The sequence below is a fragment of the Danio rerio genome, chromosome 20 (assembly GCF_052040795.2).
Source record: "Danio rerio strain M-AB ecotype USA chromosome 20, GRCz13ab, whole genome shotgun sequence".
Classification (NCBI taxonomy): Eukaryota; Metazoa; Chordata; class Actinopteri; order Cypriniformes; family Danionidae; genus Danio; species Danio rerio.
In genome coordinates, this window is record NC_141040.1 from 38717501 (window position 1) to 38738131 (window position 20631).

At 35.2% G+C, this 20631-nt stretch overlaps 1 protein-coding gene across 58 annotated transcripts in view; it reads left to right on the forward strand.

Moving 5' to 3' along the window:
* pde4dip (phosphodiesterase 4D interacting protein) overlaps window positions 1-20631 on the forward strand; it is a 107131-nt gene that overhangs the window by 43807 nt on the left and 42693 nt on the right. For 34 of the 58 annotated variants that reach the window (XM_087297589.1, XM_087297582.1, XM_087297595.1 and 31 more), the window contains exons 1-2: window positions 16816-18613; window positions 20478-20615. In XM_087297589.1, coding sequence (XP_087153715.1) covers window positions 17450-18613; window positions 20478-20615 — 1302 coding nt within the window. In that variant the 5' untranslated portion in view covers window positions 16816-17449. 58 annotated transcript variants of the gene reach the window in all.

The window sequence follows — 20631 nt, forward strand, 5'->3', positions numbered from 1 at the left end:
GTGTTCTCCAGGTGTCATTCCCAATTTTGCTAGGCTTTGAGGATTAGTCTGCCTAAGCTTTTGTGCATTTTATATTTCCTTTTGTAGTGCAATCAGTCATAGTCAGCTTCATTTTTTATGTTAAACATCTATTGATTTTTGATATTGATTCTTTAGATATTTTTTAATTAAACATGTATGTTTTAAGCTATAATTTTGTATTGAGAACTGTAAAAATAGCTGCTGCCTGAAATTTGTTGTTGTTGAATCAAAGGAGTTTTTAGTCATATCAAACTACATCAAACTGACTACAGTTGATTATCAAGTTAAGCTTTGTACAGTAAAAAAGGTTAATATTAAAGTAAAATAAAACATTTGTTTTTAAGACAAAATCTTAAAAGTCTTTTTGTCATATTTACTGTGAGTTCTGAATGTATTATTTTACCAAAAAGTGTGTTTTGTTTACCATAATTTCTACTATTAAATCAAAACATCAAAGCTAAACAAATCAATAAAGAAATATTAAAGAAGTAAAGAAGTAAAAAGCTAATAATAAAAATAATAATACATTTAATCATAATAAAAATGATAATAAGAAAAAATGAAAATATGTAATAGTAAATTATTAAAATTTTAAAATTTATTAAAATAAAATAATGTTAAATTAATATTTATTATTATTATTTTTATAATATTATATATAAATAATATTTTATAAATACAAAATTTATATTGTAATAATTTCTATAGTATATACAATTTTAATAATAAATAATTATTAATTATACAAACAGTAGAAACACAAAACTAAATATATATTATTATATAATACACTTACCGGCCACTTTATTAGGTATACCTTACTAGTACTGGTTTGCCTTTAGAACTGCCTTAATCCATCTTGGCATTCAACAAGGTACTGGCAATATTCTTCAGAGATTTTGGTCCATATTGACATGTTAGCATCACGCAGTTGCTGCAGATTTGTCAGCTACACATCCATGATGCGAATCTCCCGTTCCACCACATCCCGAAGGTGCTCTATTGGATTGAGATCTGGTGACTGAGGAGACCATTTGAATACAGTGAACTCCTTGTCATGTTCAAGAAACCAGTCTGAGATGATTCGCGCTTTATGACATGGCACATTATCTTGCTGGAAGTAGCCATCAGATGATGGGTACAATGGGGTCATAAAGGGATGGACAGGGTCAGCAACAACACTCAGGCTGTGGCGTTGACACGATACTCAGTTGGTACTAATGGGCCCAAAGTGTCCTCACAGTTATACCACCACCACCAGCCGTTGATACAAGGCAGGATGGATCCATGCTGTCATTGTTGACGCCAAATTCGAACCTTACCATGGTTGTGCGTGAAAATCCCAGTAGATCAGCTGTTTCTGAAATACTCAGACCAGCACCAACAACCATGCCATGTTCAAAGTCACTTAAATCACCTTTCTTCTCCATTGTGATGCTGTTTGAACTGCAACAGATTGTCTTGACCATGTCTACATGCCTAAATACATTGAGTTGCTGCTATGTGATTAGCTGAAATTTGTTAACAAGCAGTTGGACAGGTGTACCTAATAAAGTGGCCGGTGAGAATACACATTACAAAACATTTACCTTTATTTTAATGCTAAATCATATCACATTGTCAAGCAATGCTTGTAATGAATGTTTTTTAGTCAACTTGCGACAAACACTGTTCATATACTCGGCAGCAAAGATCATCGCTTGCATTTGACACTTTTATAGGGAAATAGTGAACCGGTCTCTCTCTGTTGTTCTTGTTTATATATTGGTTAGGGTTTGAGAAGGTTGTCACTGTATGAAGGAGGAATCCCAGGCCAGAATTCCTCAGTGACAGCTGGTACAGTTCAGGAAACCTTCTAAAAATAACACTAAAAAGTCCTCTCTGCGACGTTTAGTGCCATACTGCCCTCCAATGGTTAAGCACAATACCAAATAAACATAAATAAAATGCACATAATATGTAAAAAATATCTAAGTAGGTCATTCCTGGCATGCATATATGCATTCAAATATGTAATAAAGTAGTAAACTCATTCTTCTTTATACAGTAAATGTACAGATATTTTAAAGAAATCCCATATGTGCACAAAAGATAAATTTTTTTGATCATCAATAGAGTCAAAAATGTCAATTTTGTGAATTATCACAATTTAAAGTAAGTATTTTCTGTTTACGTTAGAGGTCAAAGTTTAATTTTCAGCAGCCATTGCAATTAATTAGCGTTCAGTTCCTGTTGCTCCTTCAAAAATGTATATGCTGATTTATTCGCATGTTAAAAAAAGTCTCATTCATCACGAAACTCACACACTTTAAAAAATATATAAGATCATTAACAGACATGACAATATATCATTTTGTTAATTACAACTTATTCAACTAAATTAATCTTGTAAATTAATCTTCTAACTTTTATGTTTTAAGTTACACATACAGTTTTAAGTAATAGTTTGATACAATTTAAATTAAAACAACTCATAAGGTTAATTTAATACAACTTAAAAATTTAAGGCGATCAGTAATTTTTTTTACAATGACAGTTTTTACAATGACAGCAAAAAAAAGCTTGAGGAAAAGTTTGAGCAACAGGTTTAGTTCTGTAAAAACTGCCAGATTAAGGACTGCAGTTGAAAAATCCCTTCACAGAAAGAGGAGTTTGTGATTTTTAACACGTAAGCGTCTACCTCTTTGTCTATCTGCGTTTCTATTTTATTGTCTGGATCAGTTCACACACATCAAGCATGCCTGTGAATTTTAGAATCAAGTGCTACTGGTGGCTGCTGAAGTAAAAAAAGACCCCCATATCACAGTGACAGCCCTCCTCATTTTGCACATACCTCACATGAGGAGGAGGACCCTCAGTGTGTCACTTGCAGTTCACATATTACATGTTGATGTTGTCCTAGAAAACCCACCACATCTGAATCGACTTCTGTAGGACTTCTGTGTAATTGCATTCATTGTGAATGTGTGATTTAGGCAGTATGGTGCAAGTATGAGGGGTCTGAGAACCCCAATGTAAAGCGAGCGGTCATGTTTAACGGCTACCGTACTATTTCACAGCACCTCAATGACCTGAAGAAGGAGAACTTCAGCCTTAAGCTTCGCATCTACTTCCTGGAGGAGCGTTTCCAGCAGACGTTTGAGGACAGCAGCAGCGAGGATGTCCACCGCAGGGTGAGTGTGTCCATTGTTTTCGGCAGGCAGTTATTAGCCACAAACAATCTATAATTATCTTGCAGAAAATAGCAAATGTTTTTTGGCACTCTTAATGATGAAAAGAAAAGACCGGAGCCAGTCGCACATTTTACTGGAGTTTACTGAACATTATGTTGATATTTTGTGACAATATTAAGAGGTGTGCGGTTATTTGTTTATGGTAATATTGTAATAGTTTTAGCTTTAAACAATGTGTGAACTAACTATTGCACTCACTTTGCAAAAAACATACAAAATGTGTTTATTGTCCCATAATATAAACTGTATAATGATGCCTATTAGAATGCTGTTAAATAGCCTCATAATTCAGTATATTAAAGTAGAAAATATGGCTGTATAATTTTGTATTTATTTTATTTATTTATTTATTTTTTATTTTATTTGTTGAACAGTTAAGATTGTTAATATACTCAATTTTTAAATGAAATGGTTAGAATGAACAATTCAGTGAATAAGTCCTAAAGACATCAACCATGACAGGCCTAAACCAGCACAAAAACACTAAACCCACATAAGAACAGTACTTTAATTATTATAAAAAAATATATATTTAATATATGAAATAATATATTTAATATATTAAATAATAATAATAAAACAATGTGTGATTATTATACTCCATTTGCAACCAAATCACAAAATTGTCCTGCATAATGAGGCCTATTAGAAAGGCCTACTAGAAAGCTGTTATGTTTCTAACTAGGCTTATTAGAAAGCTGTTATAATTAAATTAATTCTTTCGTTCACTCATTCATTTTCTTTTCGGCTTAGTCCCTTTATTTATCCGGGGTCGCCACAGCGGAATGAACCGCCAACTTATCCAGCACGTTTTTTAAAGCAGCGGATGCTATTCCATCTCTGGGAAACATCCACACACACTCATTCACACTCATACACTACGGACAATTTTAGCCTACCCAATTCACCTGTACCGCATGTCTTTGGACTGTGAGGGAAACCAGAGCACCCGGAGGAAACCCACGCGAACGCAGGGAGAACATACAAACTCCACACAGAAAGGCCAACTGACCCAGCCAAGGCTCAAACCAGCTACCTTCTTGCTGTGAGGCGACAGCACTACCTACTGCGCCACTGCGTCGCATATATATATATATATATATATATATATATATATATATATATTTTTTTTTTTTTTTTCTTGCCATTTAAAATTGTTAAAACACTTGCTTCATTTTTTATTGAAATGATTTGAATGAAAAATTCAGTGCAAAAGTACAAAAGACACCAGCACCGCCTGCAGATTTTTCTGTCATATTTATGTTCAATGAAAGGCCTAAACCACTTTAATTATTATTAATATATATATATATATATATATATATATATATATATATATATATATATATATATATATATATATTAATATATATATATATATATATATATATATTTATTATTTATTTAATATAAATAATTACAATAAAGAGCCCCAGATTATTGAGATTATTGTTTTACAATACTAAAAACAATTAAAGACTATTTTTTTTTTTTGGATTTTGTTGTATATTGTTTGAATATTGAATATTTTAGGCTTATTGCACAAACCTAATATTATTGTAGGATGTCACAATAAAACCTATCGCTTATCTAATCTATTATTTTTACCACAATTTAAGAGCAATTGTGCAATTAAACAAATAAAAACTGTACCAACAAAATATGACAGAGAAATATTGCAGTTAATAAACTGAATAAATGTTTTGTTTCACTAAATCTAGTAATAAATTGTAAAGTACTTCTTTCCACAAGTGTCTTCTAGTTCTTCAGTATTTGTTTTGCTTGCTTGGCAAATGCAAAAACCTAAAATAGCATGCACTGAACCTTCTAAGCTATGCAGTGTACAACAACTGCAGCCAGGACGTGTGGCTTTATTTAAGTAAACAACATTAATTCAGATCAGCAGTCTCCTGCACCTGTCACAAACTGACTATCGGCACGGGAAAAAACTGGATTATGAGTGATAGACTGACTGACTGACTCTGGTTGGGTCTGGTTACTCTGTGGAAGTGAAGGTGACACTCTAGCAGCTGCTGTCCTCATACTATTCCAGCATCCTTATGCATCACTATGTTTAGGCAGAATTTAGTTGCAAATACATGTCCAAAAGTCTGAGATCACAAAAACTGCGATATCACCTTAAAGACCACTGAATGAAATCTTCAAGATCCACATAAAATCTTTCATTAAAATATATTTTCTCAATTAAAGCTTATTATTTTTACATCATAATTAAGACAATATGCAGATGTACTTAAATCTAGTGGAATACATTGTGTTAATCATAGGTATATGTCATTTATTAGATTTGAGAAAAGGTCTGCAATGGGTTTCCTGGTTGGAGCAACTTCAGTGTTTATTATTTTAGATTTTCTCTTTTCTTCCTGGAAGTGTCAGTTATTTTTTCCTGAAAACATGGAAGGGAAAGAGTTCTACTTATTAAACCAGAAAGGTTCAGTCAAATTCTAATGCTGGGAGAAAAAAAAAATCTTGCTGCCTTAATTTTTTGGATCAAATTAACTTTTCTAGTCATCTCAACTTTTATCTGTAACGTAAAGTGGATGCTAACAACAGAAGTGTGGATACAAATACAGGGTTTATTATGCAGTGAATGGTCAGGCTAGCAACAGTCAACACAGGAGCAAACAGATGTACACAGGCAAATCCAGAGACGTGGTCTTAAACAGGCAGATGGTCAAAGGTAGGCAGCAGACAACGTAAAACAAATAAAACAAAGCATAGACCAGTACAAGGCAAGGCAAGGCGTTACTTGTAATATATTGTAACATTATAACAAGACTCAGCAACAATGTGTGTGTGTGTGTGTGTGTGTGTGTGTGTGTGTGTGTGCGTGCGTGCGTGCGTGCGTGCGTGCGTGTGTGTGTGTGTGTGTGTGTGTGTGTGTGTGCTGTCTTCATAGCCCATTTGATTAGTTCTGAACAGCTTCAGCTGTGTGTGTTTGCAATTAAAGGTGAACAGGAACTGGTGTAAGATATGATGGAATTTGTAGTTTAATTGTTGGCAAATGTGTAGTTCTCCAGCAATCTAAATGGGCTAGATCGCTGGTGATTGTGACATTATCAATCAGACTGTCTAAATTATTAAGTTGAACTCTGCATAACTTAAAAAATGTATTTGAAACCAGATTAACTTTTTAAAATAAGTTAAAGTAACAAAAAAACAATTGTAATCCTGACTTTTGGCATATAATGTTTTTACAGTGTACATTGTAAAAAATCCTGGTTGCCTTAAACTTTTAAGCTGAATTTAATGAATCTTATGAGTCCATTGAACTTATATTTTGTTAAACTGACTTAACTTGCGTAACATAAAACTTAGTCAGAACATGATTAACTTAGTTTAATAAGTTACAATAAGCTAAAAACATGTTGTCATGACTGATTGGTCATATAATTTTTTTACAGTGTAGCCAAACAAATATATTAAATGATAAATATGCAAAATAAAATCATGTCTATTAGTGATCTCATACTTTTGGACCCCTGTAGTATATTTTTATGAATAACATGTCAGTTAATATATGGAGGCCCATTATTCCTTGGTTGCATGGTTATAATATTTAAACAAGAGGTATTAATATTGTAATGAAAACCACATTTTTATCGCAGATACTTGATTTGAACCATCTCATTAATTTTGATTAATTAGATGAGCTTGCATTCATGTGCACTTGGTCTTAAAATAGCTTTGCTTAGCTATACTCACTTACAACCAAAATTTATATGTGCTATTTCTGTGTGACCTTGTCATATGAACCCGATAAAACAAACATTAGTCCCACTGACCCATAAAGGCCCCATTAATCATTAAGAACAAACTGATACATGACAGCAGCACCTTCCGACAGTGCTGTCATTCATCAAACACAATTTTACCAGCAAAACTGCATGTCTGAGGACTGTAATGGGATGTGTATCATTTCAGAAACATATCCATATACACACACAAGTACTAGTAGGCACTGATCTCTTGGCAGATACATTGAGTAGCTGGTGGTGAGAGTTAAAAAAAAGTCTCTGTTGCTGTGGCCTGGTGCATTTTGGGAAGGGAAAAGTCGACGGGTCAGGTTTGAGTGCATGTCAGAGAGAGTGAAACAGCAGGTGTCTGGCGTCTCTTCTTCTATTTTAAGGTCTCTCTGTTAGCCACGAGACTGCAGCTGCACGTGCAGAGAGCTCACGCTGCCATATGCAGACTCAGCAGAGGAGATTCATCAAAAATGTACAACTCTCTTTTAATATTTTGCATTTTGCATATTAACTATTATTCTAATAGAATATTTATTACGTCCTATTATCTAAATATATATTTAGCATGGAAACTCAACCACTTTACTGCTTGAATGCAATAGATGCAAATGCACTGCAAAGAAAAAATTTTCTTCCAGATCCTACAATTTTTAACTTTAGCTGGAAGAAGAGTTTAAAATGGGACTTTTAAAAATGTAAGAACATTTTAGAGCAATTTTTTTCAGTGAAAAACTGCAAAGGTCTGTTGGTAAAAGTAGTGTTAAAAATAAAGTTTGTGGCATGAATTTCTTAGAGAATATTTATTAAATTCTAATTTGTAAATATAAATTAGATTAAGGATAAGCAAATCAGTATGGTAGAGCAGCATGGAAATTTATGCACTTCAATGCTTCAATTCACGCAAATGCACTACAAAACAAAAACGGTTATCCCGATCCTGAATTATAGGATTTAGCTGGAAGAAGAGTTTAAAGTTTGATTACAATGACCTAAAAAATGTAAAAACACTGAAAACGGCAAAACTCTCTTCATAAAATTTTTTATTCATTTTTTTTTTCAGAACATCGAGCTAAAGGTTGAGGTGGAAAGTTTGAAACAAGACCTCAAGGAAAGACAGGAACAGTTTGACAAGGCACTGTAAGTAAAACACCACACACATCTACAGTATATTACTAATATATTTTTATATACTTATGGAAGACAAATTATTCATGAACTGCACGGTGCAGTCACCATGTACTTTTACTCCTTGAAATATATAGTCAAAATGCATGTCTAAAAGAAATCCACACATTCAGGTGTTTTGAATGACTATAAAATACATTCACACAGCAGAATATGGTTGTCAATCCTTAGCATTAAATCTAGTTACTTTTACACACCTCAGTTATAAATTTAAGAGTGTATATAAGCCTTGTATATTCAGAAAAACAGTCTGTTTGTTCAGTCTGGAGATCCTCTCTTTCACTCTAAATGCTGGTCAGTGGCCAAATACTATCAGCATAACTGCCTCTATAGGCATATGTGAGTTATCTTGCTGACTTGCCAAATGCAAAAGACCAGAGCCCACCGCCAAGTCCATGTCAGACACTTATCAAGTTTGGGGTAACAGGCAACAACACCCTATGAAATGTCCACATGCCCCCTGTAACCTTTTTGTAACAGGTTTTTCAGTAACATTTTAGTTTAGGTAACAATTCATGGTATTAACAAAGCATTAACTTACTACTACTACTAACTAACTACTAGCTTAATAAACTTTATAATTAGTCAGTAAGGTAGAAGTTGGGTTTAGGTTTTGGGTAGGATTAAGGATGTAGAATAAAATCATACTTTAATACCATAGATATATACACTAGATATCGAATACGGACCCTGAGCATGCGTCAATAGCGCCGCCACATTTGTACAGTGCACCTAGGACAAAAGTCATTCAACCGGACTAGTTAAGACCAAAACCAATGTGAAGGTGCTGGATTAAGCGCTGTGTACGAGTGTAATTACAAGCAAACAAAGAAAACAAAGCACAAAGGCAGAACATTTCATAGGTAAGATTTCGTTTTTTACGTTTTTGTGTCACAAACTTTTGTGCTAAACAAGCATTGATGATAATACAGTCTCTTACTGCACTGATCACTGATCATAAGGCAAACACCAACTCGCACTAAATACTCAGCTTATGCTAGTTTTGTTGAATAAAATTAGCAAACCAGGTAAATGAAATATGACAACAAGATATTGCTAGAAACTAGAAACTTATCAGCTAAGTGAACGAGTCGTTCATAACGGGAACTTATACACAAATGAATCGCTCCCTCCATTAGAATAAGAAGTGAAAGCAGTAGAGAGGGTGTGTTTCAAGACACGTATTAGATCAAATTTAACAGAGAGGGTGGATAATACATGCCCGTGCGGTCACTTATCCATCAATGTAGGTAAGTGATGTAAAATTATAATTTTCATAATTAAAAGAAATATTTGCATACTGACCACCTGATCATATATATATAGTATATGTATAGTATATATATATATATATATATATATATATCATCACTCCGGATCGCCAGTCCTCCACTGTACCTTGGTCCCGCATTCATTTTAAAGAAGCGCTACCCTATACTAAAATGGCAGCTCTATTGACACTTTCTTTCAATAGACAACAACAGGGTAGGCGACATCTAATGTAAATATCTTTGGTTTATTACTATTAAAGAACAGTTATTATCTTTTTAATAGGTAGGTAATAAGTCAGTAGTAAACCGCATGGATTGTGACCTAAACTAAAGTGTTACCGATTTTTCTATTTGATTGAATAAGTATATTGGGGTTTTGTTAAATATTTGTCATCTATTTATTATACTTGTATGTTTACATGATGGTAAGACTGAATTTTTAGTCATGCTTCTTAATATGCTAATTTAAAACATTTATTATTAGTAGTATTAATAATGTTGGAAACAGACTTAGCAGTGCTGCTAAAAGCTTTTTTAAATTCTTAGATAAAAAAAGTTCAAATGATTTACTTTTATTTTAATAAATCTTTTTTTTTTAACAATGTAAAAGTATTTGCTTTCTATACCATCTCAATAAAAGTGTACATATCAATCCACAAAAACCTTAATTATACAAAACAATGATACCAAAACTGCAAAAAATAAAAAATAATAGTAAAATAAAAGTGCAATTGTCTATAGCAATTAATTCTCAGTAAAACATATAAAGAACTACTTAATCATCACATACGCAGGGTTCAAAATTTTTCACCTGATCGCAGAAGCTTTGCTTGTTCTTGTCTGGTTGGGTGGACAAGTGTCAGTAAAGTTTCAGTTTACAACATTATTCTTTTAGGGATCACCTATAAATGAGACCCCTTTCCTTTGTGTTATTGTTCAGGTGATATCATTGCTCTGCCGTAGTGTCGTTTCCATCACACGCTCTGTATGGCTTTGATGATGTGTTTGCCAATGACCTGAGTCTCAGTCTTTAGCCGTCAAGCGAAAATTCCCCTCGTAATTTCCCCTCAAACCAACATTGGGCTCTCTGGGGACTACAAAACCGAGCAGAACTGTATGATATCACTAACTGTGATTGCTAACACTAACTGATACAGAGGCTGACCGGGACGATCATGCAGTAATGGATGTTCTGGCACAGCTTGGTTAAAAACCCAAAGGAGCCATTTGCTCAGGATCAAACAATTACAGTGGGGTCAACGCCGCAGCCATCATCACATTCAAAAACAGACCTGGAAAAGCCGTTATGAGGTGCTCGAAGGGGCTTTAGAGGACTGGGCTGAGTGAGAGGCTCTCAGACACTCCAGAATACTTAAAGTGTCAGAGAAACACCTTTCAAACTCAGAACAAACTATTAAACACATCTCAAAGGAGGCATGAGCAAAGATGGTTACGACTCACCTTCGCTTCTTTTGCTTTAATAGCCTATGGAAACTCTTTTTAGAGTGGGAAAGGTATGAACATGGTCAGGGACAAAGATTAAATAAGTCAAACATGACCAATTGTGGTGAATTCTCACTTTATTTTTTTCCAGTGGACACCAATAAATTAAGCCAAAGCTTGTGAAATGTGTTATATAATAAAGGAATTAAATATATACATTTACATGTATTATGCTACGTGCTATTCTTTGTTTTTGTTAATTGTCAGCAAGTGGTTTTGTCATTTAATTTAAAATAAATTGTATTACAATCAGTTGTTGTTTTAGAAATTTTAGTTCATGCAGGTCAGAATAAATATGTCATTTCATTATTATACAAATTTATCTGTAACACTTCACTATAAGGTTGTATTAGTTCATCTTAGTTAATGTATGTACAAACATAAATAAACAATGAACATTACCTTTATTGCAAAATTTATTCAACTTTGTTCATATTAGGTAATGAAAATAAAATTGTTCTTTGTTAGGTTGTTAACTCACAATGTATTTACAATTTTTAAAGAGCCCCTATTATGCATTTAAAAGGGTTATATTTTGGTTTTGGGGGTCTCCAACAACAGTCTGATATGCATGCAAGGTTTTCAGGGACAAATGTTGGCAGGTGTGTGTGTGAGCCCAATGCAGGAGTGCGTCAAAGCAATGCAGTGTAACACCAGTATATTGTTCTATTTTTAACCATAAGTAAACATAAGTAACAGTGACACACATTCAGTGGCAAAAGCTAAACTATTTTGAAACTTGGCCGTAGCAACAAGAAACTGCAGTGGATCGCAAGCTCAAAAAACATTTAAATCGGTAAATAAAGCAGCATGCGTCACATTTTCAACGTGGCTTAAGATGGGATATGAGAACATAAAAAGTTAACCAGATACAGTACAATCGGTTACAAGTAACAAAACACAATTAAATACATAATTTGCAAGCTAGAGAATACAAGGAGGCAACCATTATAATCGCACTTAAGCTACTTACACTTGTGAAATGGAGGAAGGAACTGATATATGAACTGTGTACTGTAAAGATCCTGTCAAGCTGTGACAAAGTCCCACACAACAATTGTCTCTTCTGATCCTTCCTTTAACAAACGGCAGAAGAATGCCTCGTTGTACGCCTGTAGATTGCTGTAGCACTCGTCAGAAAAATGACAGGAACACAGCACAAGGATGGGGCTATAATGCTGAGGTATTTTTGCAATAATAAACTTCAACCACTGACTCTTCACAGCCTTGTCTTTGGGTAGGGAAAATAACACTAACTTTCCCTCACACTTCAGAGCACAGCGTATATGCAACTTGATTCAAGCGGGATCTGCTACAGTGTTTGTGGGCGGGACCAGGGGGGTTACATTTTTTCCAGGTCTGCGCGCACAGCAAATGGGCAGGCTTGAGTTCTCTATCGACGTCTCACTGGCTCGTTACATCGGCGATTCATTCAAACCACTATGAGTTGACTCTTTTATAGATGAATCAATAGTTTTAAACATGGTGCACTTTCAGATTAAGCCTAAGCTGGATATTTTACTTCAGCATGGCAGTAGTAATAATTTAGATTTAGACTCTCTGCTTTTAAACTCGCAGCTTTCAAAAGCATCTTTTTCTCACTTGTATAAATGGATTTATTTGTTCTTTAAAGCTGTTTTGTTTGTATTGTGTCACTTCACAGAACCACAGCAGAGAGTCTGAGCAGTCAGAATGAGGTGGAGGTCCAGCGCCGCTGTGAGGAACGACAGCAGGAGACCGGACACATACAAGAGATTCTGCAGACTAAGATCCAGCTTCTGCAGGAGGTGCTTCATGCTTACTTACTCTTGAACACCCATGACCACAACTGTTTTTTGTATTTTTTTTGTTGCGTTGGATAGCCTTTTAGAATGATTTCTGAAGCATCACGTGCCCTGTAAAAAATCAGTTTTGCAACCACAGGAATAAATTACATTTAAATATATTAATAATTATGCTTCATTACAATTAGCATAACAATTTTTACTGTAATTCTAATCCAATAAATGTATTTTTTTTAATCATCGCATTTTACGTCATTGAATTTTATTTCTTTTTTTTCTTCAGGAGGCTCGATTGGCAAGAGATGAAGCAGAAAAAATGGCTTCTATGGCTGAATCTGAGTCCCAGCGCTGTTTGGACCTAGAAAATAGGATGATGACAGTAATGCAGGATGGAAATGAAAGTTTGCCTGTCATGGCACAGTATGAAGAGATGGCAAAGAAGGACAGGTAAAATATTACAGCAGTGCCATTCAAAACATCATTTTGTTATTCTATGGTTTCTATTATTGAATGAAATTTAATATACATCTTTTAACCCATTCCTCTTTATCTTTCAATTAGGTTGATTGAGGAACTGAACGAAACCGTATGCAGGAAAGAGCGAGAAGCAGCTGATCTGAGTTCACAACGGGACGTCCTTACTGTAAAACTAACTCAACTGGAAGAGCAAGTGCAAAGCCTCCAGCAGAAAGAGAAGCACACACAAGTAAGATCTACGACAGGACGCTCATGCACTAAAACAGATTTCATGCGCTCTGATAATTAATAACATGTCATCACATGATGCTTTTGGGCATATACATACACAACCTTGCACATGAGTCAATATGAGTTATATGTGATCATTCATGCGTGATCTGGATCTACTGTAAATCAACACTCACTATAATTCAGCATCTAAGTAGGTCACTTTGGCCTCTGGCCCCTCTTCAACCCTCATAGAGAAAATAGATTCAGATATCAGACTGTATTTATAAACACACACACACACACACACACACACACACACACACACACACACAGAGTCATGCCATTTCAAATAGGTCATGGCACCACGGCACATGCAGGAGTGATTCATTACAGTGAGGGTATAAATCACACACACATGGAGATTTCTATTTAGTTTGCCTTGGCTTCATATGAGTTTAAAATGGTTTAACACTGTATAAACACTCTATGATGTTTATAAAACAAGAAAATGAATGCTAATGCAAAGGAAATGGTTGAACCCTGTAAAACATACAGTTTTTGTTTGATACACAAATTAATTTGCTGAAAATCTCTGTCACTGATTGATAGTTTTCACTTAATATTAGTATTATTCTATACATTTCTTTTATATATTTTATAATTCATTTAGATGTTAATGCAATATATTGTTTGTCTGTCACAATTAAGAACTACAGTGCTTTTAACATAAAACTATTTAAATAGCACAGTTAACAAATATTATTGATTGACATGGAGTGCCGACAGATTTATTATTTACCTTAATGTGAGATTTTTTTGGTCTAAAAGTTCAGTAAAATTGTCATTTTTTTGGCATATTTTGTCAAGGCACGGGCTACATCATTTTACTGTTTTTCAGACCCTCAGAGAAGAACTTGTTCATGAAAAAAGCAGCACAGAGCAGGAGATGGAAGTAAGACTCTTTTAATATGTAAAAGTATTAATCTTTAATATGATTAGTTTAAAACGTATGCATAGTGTAGTGTAGATGCATGTCTATGATTATAATAAACGATTGTGTGATTTGAGTGCTGGTCCAATTTTTGTAAAATGTCTGTAAATGCTGAGAGTGACATCTGGTGACAGTGCAGGATCATAACAAGCTGAAAAGCATTTAAGAAAATACATTTATATCAATTTTAAAACTTAAATAAAGGAATGCTGTATTTAGAAATAGAACTTGTGATTTTAAATTCAAAAGTTAATACAAGCTATTTTAGTGTAGTTATTTACAATTTTGTGTTTTAAGTTTTTATTAGATTTTTTTAGTGTTGATCTTTAGTCGCCTGTGGTTAATGTTTTTTTTTCCATGCCACAGGATAAAATATTATGCATATGCAGTATTTGGTTTCATGTTTAACAGGTTGGCAGGGCTATGATGTCTGTTTATAAAATCTCACCACTTTCTGTCTCGATGTTAAAATATTTCAAAGTACTTGGCATCACTCTGGCGTAGTGAGTAGCATGATTGCCTCACAGCAAGAAGGTTGCTGGTTCAAGCTTGGCATTTTTGAATGGAGTTTACATGTTCTCCCTATGTTTGCATGGGTTTCCCCTGGGTGCTCTGGTTTCCCCCACAAGTCCAAAGACGTGTATAGGTGAATTGGATAGGCTAAATTCTCCATAGTGTATTAGTGTGTATGGATGTTTCCCAGTGATGGGTTGCAGCTGGAAGGACATCCGCTGCTTAAAACATATGCTGTATAAGTTGGCGGTTCATTCCTCTGTGGCGACCCCTGATTAATAAAGCCAAAAAGGAAGTAAATGAATGATTTTCAAAGTGGTTTTTAAAAAAATTATTTTTATTATAGTTATTGCAGACATAGAAAAACAATGAACAGAAAGACAAACCCATCATAGAACAATAATCTGTGCGAAATGTAAAAAAAAAAAAGCATGAAACAAGGGAAAATGGTGACATACAAGACATATATGACCTACAAAAAGACACAGCAAAGGATGTAAAGAAAGAGAGAAAAAAACGTACAATTCTTCAGAAAATAGAAAAAAAAGGACTGGATCCCTAATTTTCTCACATTTCGCAGAGTTCCCAGAAGTGGTATATTTAATTATTTCCAAATGTGGAGGTAAGTCCAAGAAACCAATCAGAAAAAGAAGCCTAACATTTTTCTTCCAGAAACAAGAGACTTTTTTTTTTGCTGTGATCATGCCATACTAAACTTGTAACTGTACATTTCGGTTGAGAGTCTTCAGAAAATCTGAGCAGCCAAAAATTGCTACCATTGGGTCAGAGAGTAAAACACAAAGGTAAACTTTAGCAAAGAACTGAAATATTTCTTCAAAGTGATTTTTGCCGTGAATTTAGAGCTCAAAATAAACAATTACATCACGCTGTACACTGAATAATTATGAAAACTTGCAGTTAATCTTACCGTCTCTCCACAATTCCTTGTCGTCACTGTGACTGGCTGACGCAAACAATGAGAAAATGCTACATTTGCCTGATTAGAACAAATAGGTTTTTGATTGAGGCAAGTTTGTGTTTTGGTGTTCTGTCAAGGCTCTGTAAATTATAAAGACATTCAAAAGACAAATCCACTACACAAACTACCAGAACATGCAGATGTCGCTATAAAAACTGACATCATTTAGTGATTTCTTGCTTTAATCAGTAGAATCTGTATTACCTGATAAGAGATGGATCTGACTGTCTTCATAATGTGGGCGTTGATAGCAAATCTGTGTTTTTAAAACTTTGTAAATTATCTGTTGACATTCTTTATTGCTGTCATTTACAATCAGTGCTGAACTACAGTAATTAATAGACCCCTTACAATTACACATGTATTATTATCAATGTTGATGCTAATGTAAACAAATATTCAAGTTTAACCATGAATATTAGGTCTAATAACAAATCTGTGTGTTTAACACTTTGTAAATTACCAGTTGACAGTCTTTACTGCTGTCATTTACAATCAATGCTGAACCATATTAATTAATTTATTATTAGATTGAAACAAGAAAGAAGCCATGTAAATAAATCACTTTCCCAGCCGCACTTTCTTTGACGAAAATGGAAATAAGTATGTAAAGTAGTGTCATCTTTCGCTTGGCTTGTTCCCATTGTTTGACCGGTACCACTGCACACAGCGAGGGGTGATCGGATAATTTATAAAAACTCCGTTTACGAGCAATGACTGATACAGTTGCGATTTATGGCGTATCCCTAATATCGATGTGTGTTCAGGAGTCAACCGCCGTTCCTGCGCATTAAATTTGTATTATATCTTGTACAAACTGGTATTTTGACACCCCTCTTTGTTCTGGAAATAGTACGCGCCATTTTGTCTCTCTCTCTCTCTTTTCTTGCCACATCGTCCGCTGCTCAGCTGTGTGTACATTATACACACAAACTGCTGTCAAACCTTCTAGTGTGACGACCCGGGGATAGAATATGATATTATTTCCGTTTATACTCCGGGGTAATGGCGGTTATATAAAATGACACGTTTTTCAAACTGGAGTCGGACGGTGGGATTTAACTGATGTCCTGTCATGTCGGCGTCTTCACAGAAGAGCGAATGAAACGTAATCGGGAACGCGCGGGTGATGGACAAAACACGCGTCTTCATCTCTTCTGACGAGGACGAGCATCTCGACATCAAATTCGATATTTGTTTGCTGCTGTAAATCTGCCTAAAGAATGACCTCAGTGACATAATTAAGGACGTTTAATATTACAAGACAGTGGGTTGAATGGAATGAATTAAAGGCGTTATCTCATCTGTGATAAACAACCTGACTTAAAATTATAGTATCTTTAAATTAATAAATATTAGTACATTTTAAAACCATAGATGTCTTCCTTTTCATTGGTGGACATTAAGGAAGAATTGAAAAGAAGGAACTTTACATGCCATGAGATTTTATTTCACTTTCACTCATGGTTTAATTTTGAAACAATCTTTAGTTTGTTATTCAATTGAACATTTATGATGTTGGACTCAAAGATGAAGGACGTGTGTCGGATTTGTGCAAGGGAGCTGTATGGTAACCAGCGGCGATGGATCTTTCACCCAACTGCCAAGCTGAGTCTGCAGGTGCTGCTTTCCTATGCTTTGGGCAGAGAAATGACCCGGGATGGCCGAGGAGAGTTCGCCTGCAGCAAGTGTGCCTTCATGCTGGACAGAATGTACCGATTTGACACTGTGATCGCCAGGGTGGAGGCCTTATCCCTGGAGCGGATGCAGAAGCTCTTGTTGGAGAAAGACAGGCTCAGGCAGTGCATCAGTGGACTGTACCGCAAAAACAACACTGATGAATTGGGAGTGGATGGAGGTGCCACAGACGCTACTGTGGTGGACTTTGCCAGGTTGGCCGAAGCTGAATACAGTGCCCTCCTGCAGGAAGATCTCACATACTCTGTCTATGAGTCTTGGGCTGAGCAGTGCCCTCAAGAGCAGATTCAAGACCACCAATGCCCTCTTCACCATGCAGATGCCGCTTCAGGTCCACGTCCCAGGAAGTGTAAAGGCTGCGCTGCATTGCGAGTGACCGATTCAGATTATGAGGCTGTCTGCAAGGTTCCCAGAAAAGTAGGTCGGAGCACTTCCTGTGGGCCCTCCACACGGTACTCTGGTAGTGTTCAGGACAACACTGAAGAGACTGTTCCATCCGCTCCTCCACCAGAACCCATCGAGAACAACCAATCATGTGAACTAAAGCCAGTCGGAGTGAGTCCTGCCTCCTCTGTGGAGTCTTTGGACACTGCTGTAGATGTTACCCAAGAATCTTATCTAAAGCTCCCACTTCTAGAGTCTGAGGAGGAACAATCTGTTGTCAGAAGGCCCGAGTCCAAACCTGGTTCTGTGTGTGGCCTTGACGTGGCCCTAAGCCTGCTTAAAAGCTGTGAATATCACCCTCTCCAGAGCCAGAGAGGAAGCCGGATCCCTGTGCTCCTCAAAACTAATACTACACCCATGGAAAGCCCTTACCCTCTGCTGCAAGTGCCTCACATTGAGATGGAGTGTCCACTTTTCCCCCAGCTTCCAGATGTGCCTTCCAGCATTCAGCAGGAGCTTCAGCTGGAGCTGGCAGAAATGGAAGACCAGTGGATGGATGATTATGTGCAGTGCAAGCCATCAGGCCTTCAGAAGGTACATAAAAGAACCAGAGGATTGTCAGAAAAACGTTCATTACTGAGGAAAGGGAGGAATCATTAATGGTTGTTTGAAACAAATTTCTGTGGACTACATGAAGAATTAGGGAAGATGAATTTATAGAGCACAAATTAGATGAGAGGATGAAAAACTCCCCCGGGCACTTTTCTGTCCCAGAGCTCTTCAGTTCTCTGACTGCTTTTGATTACTAGGTTACTCATCATCCTCTTAGCAACTCTTTCATCGCAGCTGATGTTGTTAGCAACAGTGCATCATTCTAAAAGCTAATTCCAAAAGGATCCTTATTTTTTTGCTTGTCTAATGAATACATGTGAGACAGTATATGCACAAGTTTGAGGTCAGTTAGGTATGCTTTTAACTACATATATATCTTTTTTTAGCTAGGACATGTTAAATTAATCAAAGGTGACTGTCAAGACAATTATAAGGTTATAAAACATTTGTTAACAACAACAAAAAAAAAAAAACAGAGTTTTGGCTCTGTCACACTTTATAGTCTGGAACATACAGTTGAGGTCAGAATTATTAGCCCCCTGTTTTTTTCCCCAATTTCTGTTTAACAGAGAGCAGATTTTTTTTTTCAACACATTTCTAGACATAATAGTTTTAATACCTTATTTCTAACAACTGATTTATTTTGTCTTCGCCATGATGACAGTAAATAATATTTCACTAGATATATTTCAAGACTAGTATTCACCTTAAAGAGCAATTTAAAGGTTTAACTAGGTTAATTAGGCAGGATAGAATAATTAGGCAAATCGTTGTATAACGATTGTTTATTCTGTCGACATAAAAAAAGACTTACACACACACACACACACACACACACACACACACACATATATATATATATATATATATATATATATATATATATATATATATATATATATATATATATATATATATATATATATATTTGCTTTTAAAAAGCTAAAAACTGCTTTTATTTTAGCTGAAATAAAACAAATAAGACTTTCTCCAGAAGAAAAAAGTATTGTCAGAAATACTGTGAAAACTTTACATAATTTGGGAAATATTTAAAATAAGAGAAAAAAAATAAATACAACTTATACACATACACATCTTTTTCAGCTTAATTTAACCCATCAAAAGGCAAATTTTGTTCAAATGAGCCCATGTCATGACAGATAAAGAGACAGGTAGAGCGAGTAATCTGACCCATAGTGCTCACAGGGTGTATTGTGCTGTTCACAACCACTTGTAATCACTGTATGCTACTGTAAACAAGAATAATTATCCTGTAATTGATAGTACCGCTGCTTGTTTATATAGTATTTTTGTCTGTTTATCATGGGTTTTATTAGAAACTCAGGCAACAATGATTAAAACACTTCAGTAACATGCTTTGAGAGTCCACAAAAAAAAGCTATATTAATGTAGCGAATAATTATTACTAATACAAAAATCGGTATATATAGACAGAGAAATGACTACGTGAAAATGAAAAACAAGGAAATGAACGGCATGCCGCCATGGAAAAAATAGGACTTCCTGAGGAAGTTGTAGAGTGCTGTAGAGTTATTGAGCTATAGTCATAACTGTTCGTTCAGCACTTTGTTCTCTCTTATTTACAGTACACTGCTGTGTTTATTAGTGATTATAATCATTTAGTAATCACAGACTGCTATATTTTGCAGTTATATATTAAAACTAAAACACAAAACAATATTGCAGTATTTTTAACTTCAGTGCAATGAATAATCAGTCAGACATAATGAAAACTTATTTGAATTAGTAGCAGAAGCAGACAATTTGCATTGCTGTCTTTGAAACAATTGAGTTTTTAAATATTTGTGTGATCTGTCTGTTTCAGAGGTTGATTGAGGAGCAGCAATGTCATCTGGCGGAGTATGAAAACGCAGCGGGACAGTGTGTGAATGAGCTGCAGAAGGCCCAACAGCAGGTGCAGTCTCTCCAGACCAAGATCCGAGACAGTGAAGCCAGTAATAAGGTACTGATATTGAATG